The sequence below is a fragment of the Ranitomeya imitator genome, chromosome 1 (assembly GCF_032444005.1).
Source record: "Ranitomeya imitator isolate aRanImi1 chromosome 1, aRanImi1.pri, whole genome shotgun sequence".
NCBI classification, from domain to species: domain Eukaryota; kingdom Metazoa; phylum Chordata; class Amphibia; order Anura; family Dendrobatidae; genus Ranitomeya; species Ranitomeya imitator.
The window spans coordinates 653,555,627-653,569,513 of record NC_091282.1 but is presented as its reverse complement, the minus strand read 5'-3'; the positions used below and the strand labels follow the sequence as shown (position 1 = coordinate 653,569,513).

Genomic DNA, 13,887 nt, shown 5'->3' with positions numbered 1-13,887 from the left:
AAATAGAACCATGGACACTTAGCTTACCCTGGACATAATGAGTAGTTCACCTCTCTACCATTTCTAGAGAAGGTGGACCTCTCTTTTAGTGCCATGCTTCGTAATTAGATATTTGCACACATAGTTCAGTGTCACCAACTTTAGAAAACTTGTCAAAGTAGCAAAGATGCCAACATCCCTCTGAGATACCACCTATACCATAAAAAGAGTCAAATACTACGTAGTAGCGCAGTAGTATAGTAGTAGTTCAACCTAAAGAGGTTCCCCACCAAATATAAACAAACCTTTGCAAAAAAAATAATTATGGGCAGATTCGCAACTACCAGATGAATTCATAGCTCCCTGGTCCTCTGCACTAGTCTTCGATTCTTCCAGTGCAGAGGCCTCACACGGTCACGACTTATATCACTCCTAACATGACCATTGCAGAGAACAAAGCTTGGCCTCAGGAAGCCTCAGAGCTAGCCATATAGGCGCCATCACTGGCGAGGAAGCACCTGAAGAACCAAAAGACCAGCATGGAAGATGTGGAGCTGCAGTGGAGGCATTCAAGACATTGCAGTGATAAATGCTAACACCACCATCATGGTGGCACCATGCCTTCTAGATGGCAGAGTATGGGTTTTCTACACCTATGAACACAAGAGTGAATACCTTTAGATTTTAGACATTCAAGGCTGAGATATTAGCATTTTATGTCTATGATTCCAATATGATATCCACTAGGGGGCAACCATCAGAATTCTCACTGCAGAGTGAAGAAGATACAATGTATCAGAAAGCAGAAACATGTCCATCAGATTATTAAAAGCTGACTGTCCCTATAAGAACACTATAAGGTTTTTTTCTGTATTGCGACTGTACGATGCTGAAATAAATTGATACGGACAACGAGTGACTTCATTTTATAAATGTAATTACGTAAAATAGAGGAGAAATACTGATATAACATGGCCGTTAAAGGAAGAACAAGAGGATCGCTGTACTGTTCAGACAGGAGGAGCAGTCAGAGGATCATAAGCTCGCTGTGCGCACTGCGGTTAGTGTCGGAGAGGTTAATAGTCTAGCGGCTGTCATAGCTGTCTGCCAGAAGGCGGCTTTAATTTCCATGGCCTAGGATTGGTGGCCGGAGTGTAACACTCAAGCATCTACAATGTAATATAGACTTCCCCCTATAAAGTGGATATAATTTTCTCATCAGGTCAGCAGCCAACGTAGCCTCCAAACATGGCGCCTATTCCTCAAGGGCCTCTAATAGTAGGACTCCTTCTCCACCCATCCTGTAAATACAGAGAATCACATGTTACCAAGACCACAAAAATTTAATGAACATAGCTAAAGCGAAGTAATTGAACCTTCACAACAGTATTACAGTAGTTATATTCTTGTACATAGAGGGCAGTATTATAGTAGTTATATTCTTGTACATAGGGACAGTATTATAGTAGTTATATTCTTGTACATATGGGGCAGTATTATAGTAGTTATATTCTTGTACATAGGGAGCAGTATTATAGTAGTTATATTCTTGTACATAGGAGCAGTATTATAGTAGTTCTATTCTTGTACATAGGAGGCAGTATTATAGTAGTTATATTCCTGTACATAGGGGGCAGTATTATAGTAGTTATATTCTTGTACATAGGGAGCAGTATTATAGTAGTTATATTCTTGTACATAAAGGGCAGTATTATAGTAGTTATATTCTTGTACATAGAGGGCAGTATTATAGTAGTTATATTCCTGCACATAGGGGGCAGTATTATAGTAGTTATATTCTTGTACATAGGGAGCAGTATTATAGTAGGTAAATTCTTGTACAAAAGGGCAGTATTATAGTAGTTCTATTCTTGTACATAGGAGGCAGTATTATAGTAGTTATATTCCTGTACATAGGGGGCAGTATTATAGTAGTTATATTCTTGTACATAGGGAGCAGTATTATAGTAGTTAAATTCTTGTACATAGAGGGCAGTATTATAGTAGTTATATTCTTGTACATAATGGCAGTATTATAGTAGTTATATTCTTGCACATAGGGGGCAGTATTATAGTAGCTATATTCTTGTACATAGGAGCACTATTATAGTAGTTATATTCTTGTACATAGAGGGCAGTATTATAGTAGTTATATTCTTGTACATAATGGCAGTATTATAGAAGTTATATTTTTGCACATAGGGGGCAGTATTATAGTAGCTATATTCTTGCACATAGGGGCAGTATTATAATAGTTATATTCTTGTACATAATGGCAGTATTATAGTAGTTATATTCTTGCACATAGGGGGCAGTATTATAGTAGTTATATTCTTGTACATAGGGGGCAGTATTATAGTAGTTATATTCTTGTATATAGGGGCAGTATTATAGTAATTATATTCTTGTACATAGAGGCAGTATTATAGTAGTTATATTCTTGTACATAGGGGCAGTATTATAGTAGTTATATTCTCGTACATGGGGCAGTATTATAGTAGTTATATTCTTCTACATAGAGGGCAGTATTATCGTAGTTATATTCTTGTACATAGGGGCAGTATTATAGTAGGTATATTCTTGTACATAGGAGCAGTATTATAGTAGTTATATTCTTGTACATAGAGGGCAGTATTATAGTAGTTATATTCTTGTACATAGGGGGCAGTATTATAGTAGTTATATTCTTGTACATAGGGGCAGTATTATAGTAGTTATATTCTTGTACATAGGGGCAGTATTATAGTAGTTATATTCTCGTACATGGGGCAGTATTATAGTATTTATATTTTTCTACATAGAGGGCAGTATTATCGTAGTTATATTCCTGTACATAGGAGCAGTATTATAGTAGTTATATTCTTGTACATAGGAGCAGTATTATAGTAATTATATTCTTGTACATAGGAGCAGTATTATAGTAGTTATATTCTTGTACATAGGAGGCAGTATTATCTACCATATAATTGTCTAAGGGTCACTTCCGTCTGTCTGTCTGTCTTTCTGTCTGTCAGAGATATTCATTGGTCGCGGCCTCTGTCTGTCATGGAAATCCAAGTCGCTGATTGGTCATGGCAAAATGCTCACGACCATTGCCATGACCAATCAGCGACGGGCATAGTCTGGCAGCAAAATGGCCGCTGCTTTACTGCCCTACAGTCAGCGCTGAGCGGTCACACAGGGTTAATGCCAGTGTTAACGGACCGCGGTGTAACGCACTCTGTTAACGCAGCTATTAATCCTGTGTGACCAACTTTTTACTATTGATGCTGCATATGCAGCATCAATAGTAAAACGATCTAATGTTACAAATAATAATAATAATAATAATAATAAAAAAAGGTTATTCTCACCCTCCGACATCGCCTGCTGTCCTCGGCAGTGCAAGCGGCAGGTTCCGGTGCCAAAGATGCTATGCGAGAAGGACCTGCCATGACGTCACGGTTATGTGACCGCGACATCATCACAGGTCCTGCGCTCATACCAACCCTGGGACCGGAAGCTGCCGCGTGCACCGCACACAGGCGACAGGACTACAAGGGGCCCTCGGAAGGTGAGTATATGTTTATTTTAAGTCTTTTTTTAACCACGCATATAGTGCCCACATTGCTATATACTACGTGGGCTGTGTTACATGCTGCGTGGGCTCTGTTATATACTACATCTCTGCTATATACTATGTAGCTGGGCAATATACAACGTGACTGTCCAATATACTACGTGGCTGTGCAATATACTACGTGCTCTGTGCTATATACTACGCAGCTGTGCAATATACTATGTGGCTGTGTCGGTTCTGTTATATACTACGTCGGCTGTGCAATATACTACGTGGCTCTGTTATATACTATGTGGCAGTGCAATATACTACGATATATGACGTGGCTATGTTATATACTACGTGGCTCTGCTATATACTACGTGGCTGACCAATATACTACGTGCCTGTGCAATACACTACGTGGCTATGTTATATACTACTTAGCTCTGCTATATACTACGTACGCTGTGTTACATACTACATAGCTCTGTTATATACTACGTCGGTTGTTATATACTACGTCACTGTGCAATATAGTACGTAGCCTGTGCTATATACTACCTACATATTCTAGAATACCCGATACGTTAAAATTGGGCCACCATCTAGTAGTAGTTCTATTCTTGTACACAGGGGCAGTATTGTAGTAGTTATATTCTTGTACATAGGAGGCAGTATTATAGTTGTTATATTCTTGTACATAGGGGCAAAATTATAGTAGTAATATTCTTGTACATAGGGACAGTATTATAGCAGTTGTATTCTTGTACATGGGAGTACCATTATAGTAGTTATATTCTTGTACATAGGGGGCAGTATTATAGCAGTTGTATTCTTGTACATGGGAGTACCATTATAGTAGTTATATTCTTGTACATAGGGGGCAGTATTATAGTAGTTATATTCTTGTACATAGGAGCACCATTATAGTAGTTATATTCTTGTACATAGGAGCACCATTATAGTAGTTACAGTGCCTTGCGAAAGTATTCAGCTCCCTGTAAATTTTCAACCTTTTCCCACCTATCATGCTTCAAACATAAAGATACCAAATGTAAATTTTTGGTGAAGAATCAACAACAAGTGGAACACAATTGTGCAGTTGAACGAAATTTATTTAATTTTTTATATTTTTGTGGAAATTCAAAAACTGAAAAGTTGGGCGTGCAATATTATTCGGCCCCTTTAACTTAATACTTTGTTGCGCCACCTTTTGCTGTGATTACAAGTCCCTTGGGGTATGTCTCTATCAGTTTTGTACATCGAGAGACTGAAAACTTGCCCATTCTTCCTTGGCAAACAGCTCGAGCTCAGTGAGGTCTGATGGAGATCATTTGTGAACAGCAGTTTTCAGCTCTTTCCACAGATTCTCGATTGGATTGAGGTCTGGACTTTGGCTTGGCCATTCTAACACCTGGATATGTTTATTTGTGATCCATTCCATTGTAGATTTTGCTTTATGTTTGGGATCATTGTCCTGTTGGAAGACAAATCTCCGTCCCCGTCTCAGGTCTTTTGCAGACTCCAACAGGTTTTCTTCAAGACTGGTCCTGTATTTGGCTCCATCCATCTTCCCATCAATTTTAACCATCTTCCCTGTCCGTGAAGAAAAGCAGGCCCAAACCAAGATGCTGCCACCACCATGTTTGACAGTGGGGATGGTGTGTTCAGGGTGATGAGCTGTGTTGCCTTTACGACAAACATATAATTTGGCATTGGTGCCAAAAAGTTCGATTTTGGTTTATTCTGACCAGAGCACTTTCTTCCACATGTTTGGTGTGTCTCCTAGGTAGCTTGTTGCAAACTGTAAACGACACTTTTTTTGGATATCTTTGAGAAATGGCTTTCTTCTTGCCACTCTTTCATAAAGGCCAGATTTGTGCAGTGTATGACTGATTGTTGTCCTATGGACAGACTGTCCCCCCTCAGCTGTAGAGCTCTGCAGTTCATCCAGAGTGATCCTGGGCCTCTTGGCTGCATCACTGATCAGTCTTCTCCTTGTTTGAGATGAAAGTTTAGAGGGATGGCCGGGTCTTGGTAGATTTGCAGTGGTATGACACTCCTTCCATTTCAATATGATCGCTTGCACAGTGCTCCTTGGGATGTTTAAAGTTTTGGAAATCATTTTGTATCCAAATCCAGCTTTACACTTCTTCACAACAGTATCACGGGCCTGCCTGTTGTGTTCCTTGGTCTTCATGATGCTCTCTGTGCTTCAAACAGAACCCTGAGACTATCACAGAGCAGGTACATTTATACGGAGACTTGATTACACACAGGTGGTTTGTATTTTTCATCATTAGGCATTTAGGACAACATTGGATCATTCAGAGATCCACAATGAACTTCTGGAGTGAGTTTGCTGCACTGAAAGTAAAGGGGCCGAATAATATTGCACGCCCCACTTTCAGTTTTTGAATTTCCCCCAAAATTTTAAATAACCAATAAATTTTGTTCAACTTCACAATTGTGTTCCACTTGTTGATTCTTCACCAAAAATTTACATTTGGTATCTTTATGTTTGAAGCATGATATGTGGGAAAAGGTTGAAAAGTTCCAGGGAGCCGAATACTTTTGCAAGGCACTGTATATTCCTGTAAATAAGGGACAGTACTATAGCAGTTGTATTCTTGTACATTGGAGCAGTATTATAGTAGTTATATTCTTGTACATAGGAGCAGTATTATAGTAGTTATATTCTTGTACATAGGAGCAGTATTATAGTAGTTATATTCTTGTACATAGGAGCAGTATTATAGTAGTTATATTCTTGTACATAGGAGCAGTATTACAGCAGTTATATTCTTGTACATAGAAGCAGTATTATAGTAGTTATATTCTTGTAAATAAGGGACAGTATTATAGCAGTTGTATTCTTGCACATGGGAGCAGTATTATAGTAGTTATATTCTTGTACATAGGAGCAGTAATTTAGTAGTTATATTCTTATACATAGGGGCAGTGTTATAGTAGAAATATTATTATACATAGGGGCAGTATTATAGTAGTTACATTCTTGTACATAGGGGCAGTATTATAGTAGGTTAAATTCTTGCATATAGGGGGCAGTATTATAGTAGTTATATTCTTGTATATAGGGGGCAGTATTATAGTAGTTATATTCTTGTACATAGGGGCAGTATTATAGTAGAAATATTATTATACATAGGAGCAGTGTTATAGTAGTTATATTCTTGTACACAGGGGCCAGTATTATAGTTGTTATATTCTTGTACACAGGGGCAATATTACAGTAGTTATATTCTTGTACATAGGGGCAGAATTATAGTAGTTACCGTATATTCTTGTTCATAGGGAACAGTATTAGAGTAGTTATATTCTTGTACATAGAGGCAGTATTATAGTAGTTATATTCTTGTACATAGGAGCAGTATTATAGTAGTTATATTCTTGTACATAGGAGCAGTATTATAGTAGTTATATTCTTGCACATAGAGGGCAGTATTATACTAGTTATATTCTTGTATATAGGAGCAGTATTATAGTAGTTATATTGTTGTACATAGGGATAGTATTATAATAGGTATATTCTTGTAGATAGGAGGCAGTATTATGTTAGTTATATTCTTGTACATAGGGAGCAGTATTATAGTAGTTATATTCTTGTACATAGTGAGCATTATTATAGCAGTTACATTCTGGTACATAAGAGCAGTATTATAGTAGTTATATTCATGCACATAGGGGCAGTATTATAGTAGTTATATTCTTGTACATATGGGTGCAGTATTATAGTAGTTACATTTGTGTACATACGGGGCAGTATTATAGTAGGTATATTCTTATACATAGCTGTATTATAGCAGTTATATTCTTGGACATAGGAGCAGTATTATAGTAGTTATATATTTGGACATAGGAGCAGTATTATATTAGCTATATTCTTGTACATAGAGGGCAGTATAATACCAGTTATATTCTTGTGTATAGGAGCAGTATTATCTATATATATAATTGTCTAAGGGTTTTTCCGTCTGTCTGTCTGTCCTGGAAATCCCGCGTCTCTGATTGGTCGAGGCCGCTAGGCCTCGACCAATCAGCGACGGGCACAGTATCGACGTAGAAATCCCGCGTCTCTGATTGGTCGAGGCCACCAGGCCTCGACCAATCAGCAGCGGGCACAGCGACGATGATGTCATAAAGGACGTAGACATCCCACGTTTCTGATTCAGCGACGGGCACAGTATCGACGTAGATGTCATAATGGTTTCCATGGCGACGATGATGTCATAAAGGTTGCCTCGACCAATCAGCGACGGGCACAGTCTGCCGCTAATTCTGGAATCATCATTGTCCATATACTACGGGGACATGCACATTCTAGAATACCCGATGCGTTAGAATCGCCAACAGGCCGCCAGGCCTCGACCAATCAGCAATGGGCACAGTCTGCCGTGAATTCTGGAATCATCATTGTCCTCCACTGCTGTCAAGTGCCGCCATTGTGTTGTCTAAGGGTCTAATTGTCTGTCTGTCTCGGATATCAGCCAATCAGCGATATTAGTGCGGGATTTAAACACCACTGACAGCGCAACATACATACATACATACATATGCTAGAATACCCGATGCGTTAGAATCGGGCCACAATCTAGTCTATATATATATAATTGTCTAAGGGTTTTTCCGTCTGTCTGTCCTGGAAATCCCGCGTCTCTGATTGGTCGAGGCCACCAGGCCTCGACCAATCAGCGACGGGCACAGCATGGCGACGATGATGTCATAAAGGTTGCCTCGACCAATCAGCAACGGGCACAGTATCGACGTAGATGTCATAATGGTTGCCATGGCGACGATGATGTCATAAAGGTTTCCTCGACCAATCAGCGACGGGCACAATCTGCCGTGAATTCTGGAATCATCATTGTCCATATACTACGGGGACATGCATATTCTAGAATACCCGATGCGTTAGAATCGGGCCACAATCTAGTAGTAGTTATATTCTTGTACATAGGGGCAGTATTATAGTAGAAATATTCTTATACATAGGGGCAGCATTATAGTAGTTACATTCTTGTACATAGTGGCAGTATTATAGTAGTTATATTCTTATACATAAGAGTAGTATTATAGTAGTTATATACAGGGTGGAGCGCGGTAATTTGCTGATTTGGGAATGAAATAAAAAAATTATGATCAGCCACTGTAAGCCACACCCACTCTCCCCTCTCTTCGACCGACAGTGCCGCCACAGCATGCAGTGCAAAAAAGCAAATTACCGCGCTCCACCCTGTACTTGGACATAGGGGCAGTATTATAGTAGTTATATTCTTTTACATAGGCACAGTATTATAACAGTTATATTCTTGTACATAGGGACAGTATTGCAGTAGTTATCTTCTTGTATGTAGGTTAGGTGGCACTATTATGGTAGTTATATTCTTGTACATAGTGGACATTTCTATAGCAGTTTCATTTTTGTACATATGAGTAGTATTATAGTAGTTATATTCTTGTACATAGGGGCAGTATTACAGTAGTTATATTCTTGTACCTAGGAGGCAGTATTATAGTAGTTATATAGTTATATTCTTGTATATAGGAGCAGTTTTATAGTAGTTATATTCTTGTACATAGTGGCCATTTTTACAGAAGTTACATTTTTGTACCTAGGGGGCAGTATTTTAGTAGTAATATTCTTGTACATAGGAGTAGTATTACAGTAATTATATTCTTGTACATATGGGCAGTATTATATTGGTTATAACAATTGGCTACACAATGAGTAAGGCGGCACGACCGTTGAAACGCGTATGATTTTAATGCACTTTAAGCCTGTGACTGTCACTGGTATGAATCACCCGTTTTTGTGTCTATGGATATGAAGATGGACTTTGGATTTATGTGCTTTTAACGAATATGGAATAAAAGGTATTTTTTATGGACATCACCCGCGCTGGACTTCTGCTTTTTCCTTCAAACCACTTGCAGCACTGCATGATCCGTGCGCTGGGCCTGAGAGGAGGTGAGCTGATCTTCGTTGCTTTTTCTTTTCCAGTATTATAGTAGTTATATTCTTGTACATAGAGGCAGTGTTATTGCAGTTTGTCTCTTTTATATAGGAGCGGTATTATAGTTGTTATATTCTTGCATAAAGGGGGCAGTATTTTCGTAGTTATAGTCTTGTACATAAGAGCAGTATTATATAAGTTGTATTCTTGTACATAGGGGGAAGTATCTTTCCTACCTCCTGGGTCACGGCGTAGGATCAGCTTGCGGACTTCATCATACACAAAGATGAGCAGACTGTACGGGAAGGCACAGAACCACCATGTCACCCTAGTTGAAAAGGCAAAAATTAAATAATTGATTCTTCTAGCATTAATAATGACACATTGTTGTGTGGAAACTCACTTATTACTGGGGCTAAATTCCCTATTAGCTGTCCAAAGCCTTTTTTGCAGGTTTTTTTTTTACATTGCATAATATTTTACAAGCAGCAAGCCAGCTACACAATAGTTATGAGGACAGAAATGGAGCTCTTTTGGAGTATGCTCACACCATCATCTGCTGGACAAACTTGCAACCTACTGCAATATGTAAACTAGCACGACTAAATATTATCAGACTATACCAGCACTCTGGAATTAATTATCAGGTTTTTTTTTTTTTGTAATATAACTCACTTTAGTGGATACATCCGGAGTGCCACATCCATTCCAGGGCAGTAGGACAGGAATGCGGCCAGTGCAGTCTCCTCCAGTAGACCAAATATCAATATCTTGTTCCTGAAGAGACATTAAGTATTGCATTCAGTCCCATACAACCTTCAGACCAGGAGTGGTAGCCCGAGGTCTCTCATCTCCATGTCACCCATTATGAGAAATTTTTATCCTATCACATCAGTAGTCAGTAGTCCATATGTTGGATTACGAGAAGTGGAGAATTGGGCAGGTCCACACATTCTATGTTGAAGGTGGAAGAGGGACCACATATGGGACCACCTCTGTATTTGCCACCTTTGATACTGAATCCCCTCGATCATCACTAATAATCTCAAATGGCAAGACTCCACCGTGAGCTCCTTACTTCATGCCTTGCTGGAAGACAGAGTTCCTTCTGGTCTTACAGATAATCAGATCGGCCCACTGGACGACCACGATGCTGGCAAAAAACGCTGTGTGACACGTGAACTCCACCACTTTGCGCTGTTCATAGGTCTGGAAAGAATCATGCAATTGGTGTTAAAAGAGACCTCATAGATTGGCTAGTGAGTAACATAAGCTCTAATGACACTAGGAAGTCCTACGACCACCCAAACCTTGTCTTACCAGGTTGTGGTGACACAAAGAATGTATTTCTATTGGTACTTGCCTCCTCAGGGACCCCTGGACTAATTCTTATATTAAGTGACATCACCAGTGATGTCACCAGTATTCGCCTGATGAGGAAGTCATCTAGATGTAGACCTCCGTTGGACTGGCCAAAAACTTCAGCACCACCACACAGCCTGAAAATACTGTTGTTCCAGCACAAAATATTGAGAAGGTCATTTCTGCTGGTGATTGTCAGAGACTATTCAGTCACATCACCGGTGAAAAGCAGTGATGTCTCCACTATCTGCCAGAGAAGGATGTCATCTAGCTAGTGAGATTGTCAGGAGAATCAGTTGGACAGTTCCAGATCCTTAGCACACCCCTGAAACTACCACTCACAATGTAGGTATGAAGGTGTCCACTCACCCATTCCTGCCCATAACTGTCTTCTACGGCATTATTAGATCGGTCGTCCCAGTCCAGTCTTATACCCAGCAGATGAGCAGGCAGGAAACCATTCTCCGCCAGGATTACAAAGTAGGTAAAGAACCCACCCAAGGCCTGGATCATACCTGTAGGGTCAACAGATGAGACAATGTAAGCGTAGCCAGACGCTTCAATCCAAAAGCTGAAGGGAAAACAATTCCTAATTCTGACTGGAAGACATAGGCATCTTCCCCTCTTTAAGAATTGGTTTCTCTTCCCATCTAATGGGATTGAACCACAGGACAATTGTCAGTCTTAGGGGAACAACTGGCACATGAGGCTTGTGACCACTATAAACCCTAATATGCATGGTGCAGCAGAATTATGTCCATATTTAGCACTGCTACTGGATTACATAACTTATAGAGCTGTTATTTGGTGGTATTAGAGGATCACCAAGGTACGACTTACGTTCTGTGGACACATCATACGAAGAGAGCAATCACTGGAGAAGAACATAATGGATGGAAGAATAGAAGGAACAAGGCGAAAACTAGCATCCTGATAGCTTGACAATATCAAGATAACACAGAGGAGTGGACCTAACCCTGGTGGACCTATCTAGGCTTGCATAAGATCAATCTTCCTACATATCATTCATCCATCAAGTCACCATGGCTCGAGACTGAGCCGAAGGTTATGAAATAATAAGTGGCAGTATATATATTGTGTTGATGTATATGTTGTGTGGAATTCTATGGCAGTATACTGTACTCAGCATAAATGAGTACACCCCCCATATCCCCCTGCACCTCGTATGATCGGAAGGAGGAGAGTACTGTAGAATGTTTTATTATGGAGAGGCAAAATGGGAGGTACAGTATGACATTTCGTGGGGCACTTTCTAGCGGTACGTGTTGGTTTAAAATGTATTATACAGTTGTGGCCAAAAGTATTGACACCCCTGCAATTCTGTCAGATAATACTCAGTTTCTTTCCTGAAAATGATTGAAAACACAAATTCTTTGTTATTATTATCTTCATTTAATTTGTCTTAAATGAAAACACACAAAAAGAATTGTCCTAAAGCCAAATTGGATATAATTCCACACCAAACATTAAAAAGGGGGTGGACAAAAGTATTGGCACTGTTCGAAAAATCATGTGATGCTTCTCTAATTTGTGTAATTAACAGCACCTGTAACTTACCGGTGGCACCTAACAGGCGTTGGCAATAACTAAATCACACTTGCAGCCAGTTGACATGGATTAAAGTTGACTCAACCTCTGTCCTGTGTCCTTGTGTGTACCACATTGAGCTTGGAGAAAAGAAAGAAGACCAAAGAACTGTCTGAAGACTTGAGAAACCAAATTGTGAGGAAGCATGAGCAATCTCAAGGCTACAAGTCCATCTACAAAGACCTGAATGTTCCTGTGTCTACCATGCGCAGTGTCATCAAGAAGTTTAAAGCCCATGGCACTGTGGCTAACCTCCCTAGATGTGGACGGAAAAGAAAAACTGACAAGAGATTTCAACGCAAGATTGTGCGGATGTTGGATAAAGAACCTCAACTAACATCCAAACAAGTTCAAGCTGCCCTGCAGTCCGAGGGTACAACAGTGTCAACCCGTACTATCCGTCGGCGTCTGAATGAAAAGGGACTGTATCGTAGGAGACCCAGGAAGACCCCACTTCTTACCCCGAGACATAAAAAAGCCAGGCAGGAGTTTTCCAAAATTTACCTGAAAAAGCCTAAAATGTTTTGGAAGAATGTTCTCTGGTCAGATGAGACAAAAATAGAGCTTTTTGGGCAAAGGCATCAACATAGAGTTTACAGGAGAAAAAAAGAGGCATTCAAAGAAAAGAACACAGTCCCTACAGTCAAACATGGTGGAGGTTCCCTGATGTTTTGGGGCTGCATTGCTGCTTCTGGCACTGGACTGCTTGACCGTGTGCATGGGATTATGAAGTCTGAAGACTACCAACAAATTTTGCAGCATAATGTAGGGCCCAGTGTGAGAAAGCTGGGTCTCCCTCAGAGGTCATGGGTCTTCCAGCAGGACAATGACCCAAAACACACTTCAAAAAGCACTAGAAAATGGTTTGAGAGAAAGCACTGGAGACTTCTAAGGTGGCCAGCAATGAATCCAGACCTGAATCCCATAGAACACCTGTGGAGAGATCTAAAAATGGCAGTTTGGAGAAGGCACCCTTCAAATATCAGGGACCTGGAGCAGTTTGCCAAAAAAGAATCGTCTAAAATTCCAGCAGAGCATTGTAAGAAACTCATTGATGGTTACCGGAAGCGGTTGGTCGCAGTTATTTTGGCTAAAGATTGTGCAACCAAGTATTAGGCTGAGGGTGCCAATACTTTTGTCTGGCCTATTTTTGGAGTTTTGTGTGAAATGATCAATGTTTTGCTTTTTGCTTCATTCTTGTTTGTGTTTTTTCATTTAAGACAAATTAAATGAAGATAATAATACCAAAGAATTTGTTTTTGCAATCATGTTCAGGAAGAAAATGAGTATTATCTGACAGAATTGCAGGGGTGTCAATACTTTTGGCCACAACTGTATTAGCATTTTATGTGCTGTTAGGCCAATGTATGGCACTGGTATTTGAGCACCATGCCAAAAACTACAGGATTTCCCAACAGAGTT

At 39.8% G+C, this 13,887-nt stretch overlaps 1 protein-coding gene across 2 annotated transcripts in view; it reads right to left on the bottom strand.

The window, feature by feature from the left end:
* Window positions 1–890: 890 nt before the first annotated feature.
* The window catches only part of LOC138639149 (sodium/potassium-transporting ATPase subunit alpha-2), a 64,067-nt gene continuing 51,070 nt past the window's right edge, over window positions 891–13,887 (bottom strand). For both annotated transcript variants that reach the window (XM_069728737.1, XM_069728736.1), the window contains 5 exons: window positions 11,227–11,372; window positions 10,574–10,704; window positions 10,171–10,272; window positions 9,732–9,823; window positions 891–1,280 (listed from right to left, as the gene is read on the bottom strand). In XM_069728737.1, the coding sequence (XP_069584838.1) occupies window positions 1,252–1,280; window positions 9,732–9,823; window positions 10,171–10,272; window positions 10,574–10,704; window positions 11,227–11,372 (500 nt within the window). In that variant the 3' untranslated portion in view covers window positions 891–1,251. The remainder of the gene's footprint in view (window positions 1,281–9,731; window positions 9,824–10,170; window positions 10,273–10,573; window positions 10,705–11,226; window positions 11,373–13,887) is intronic.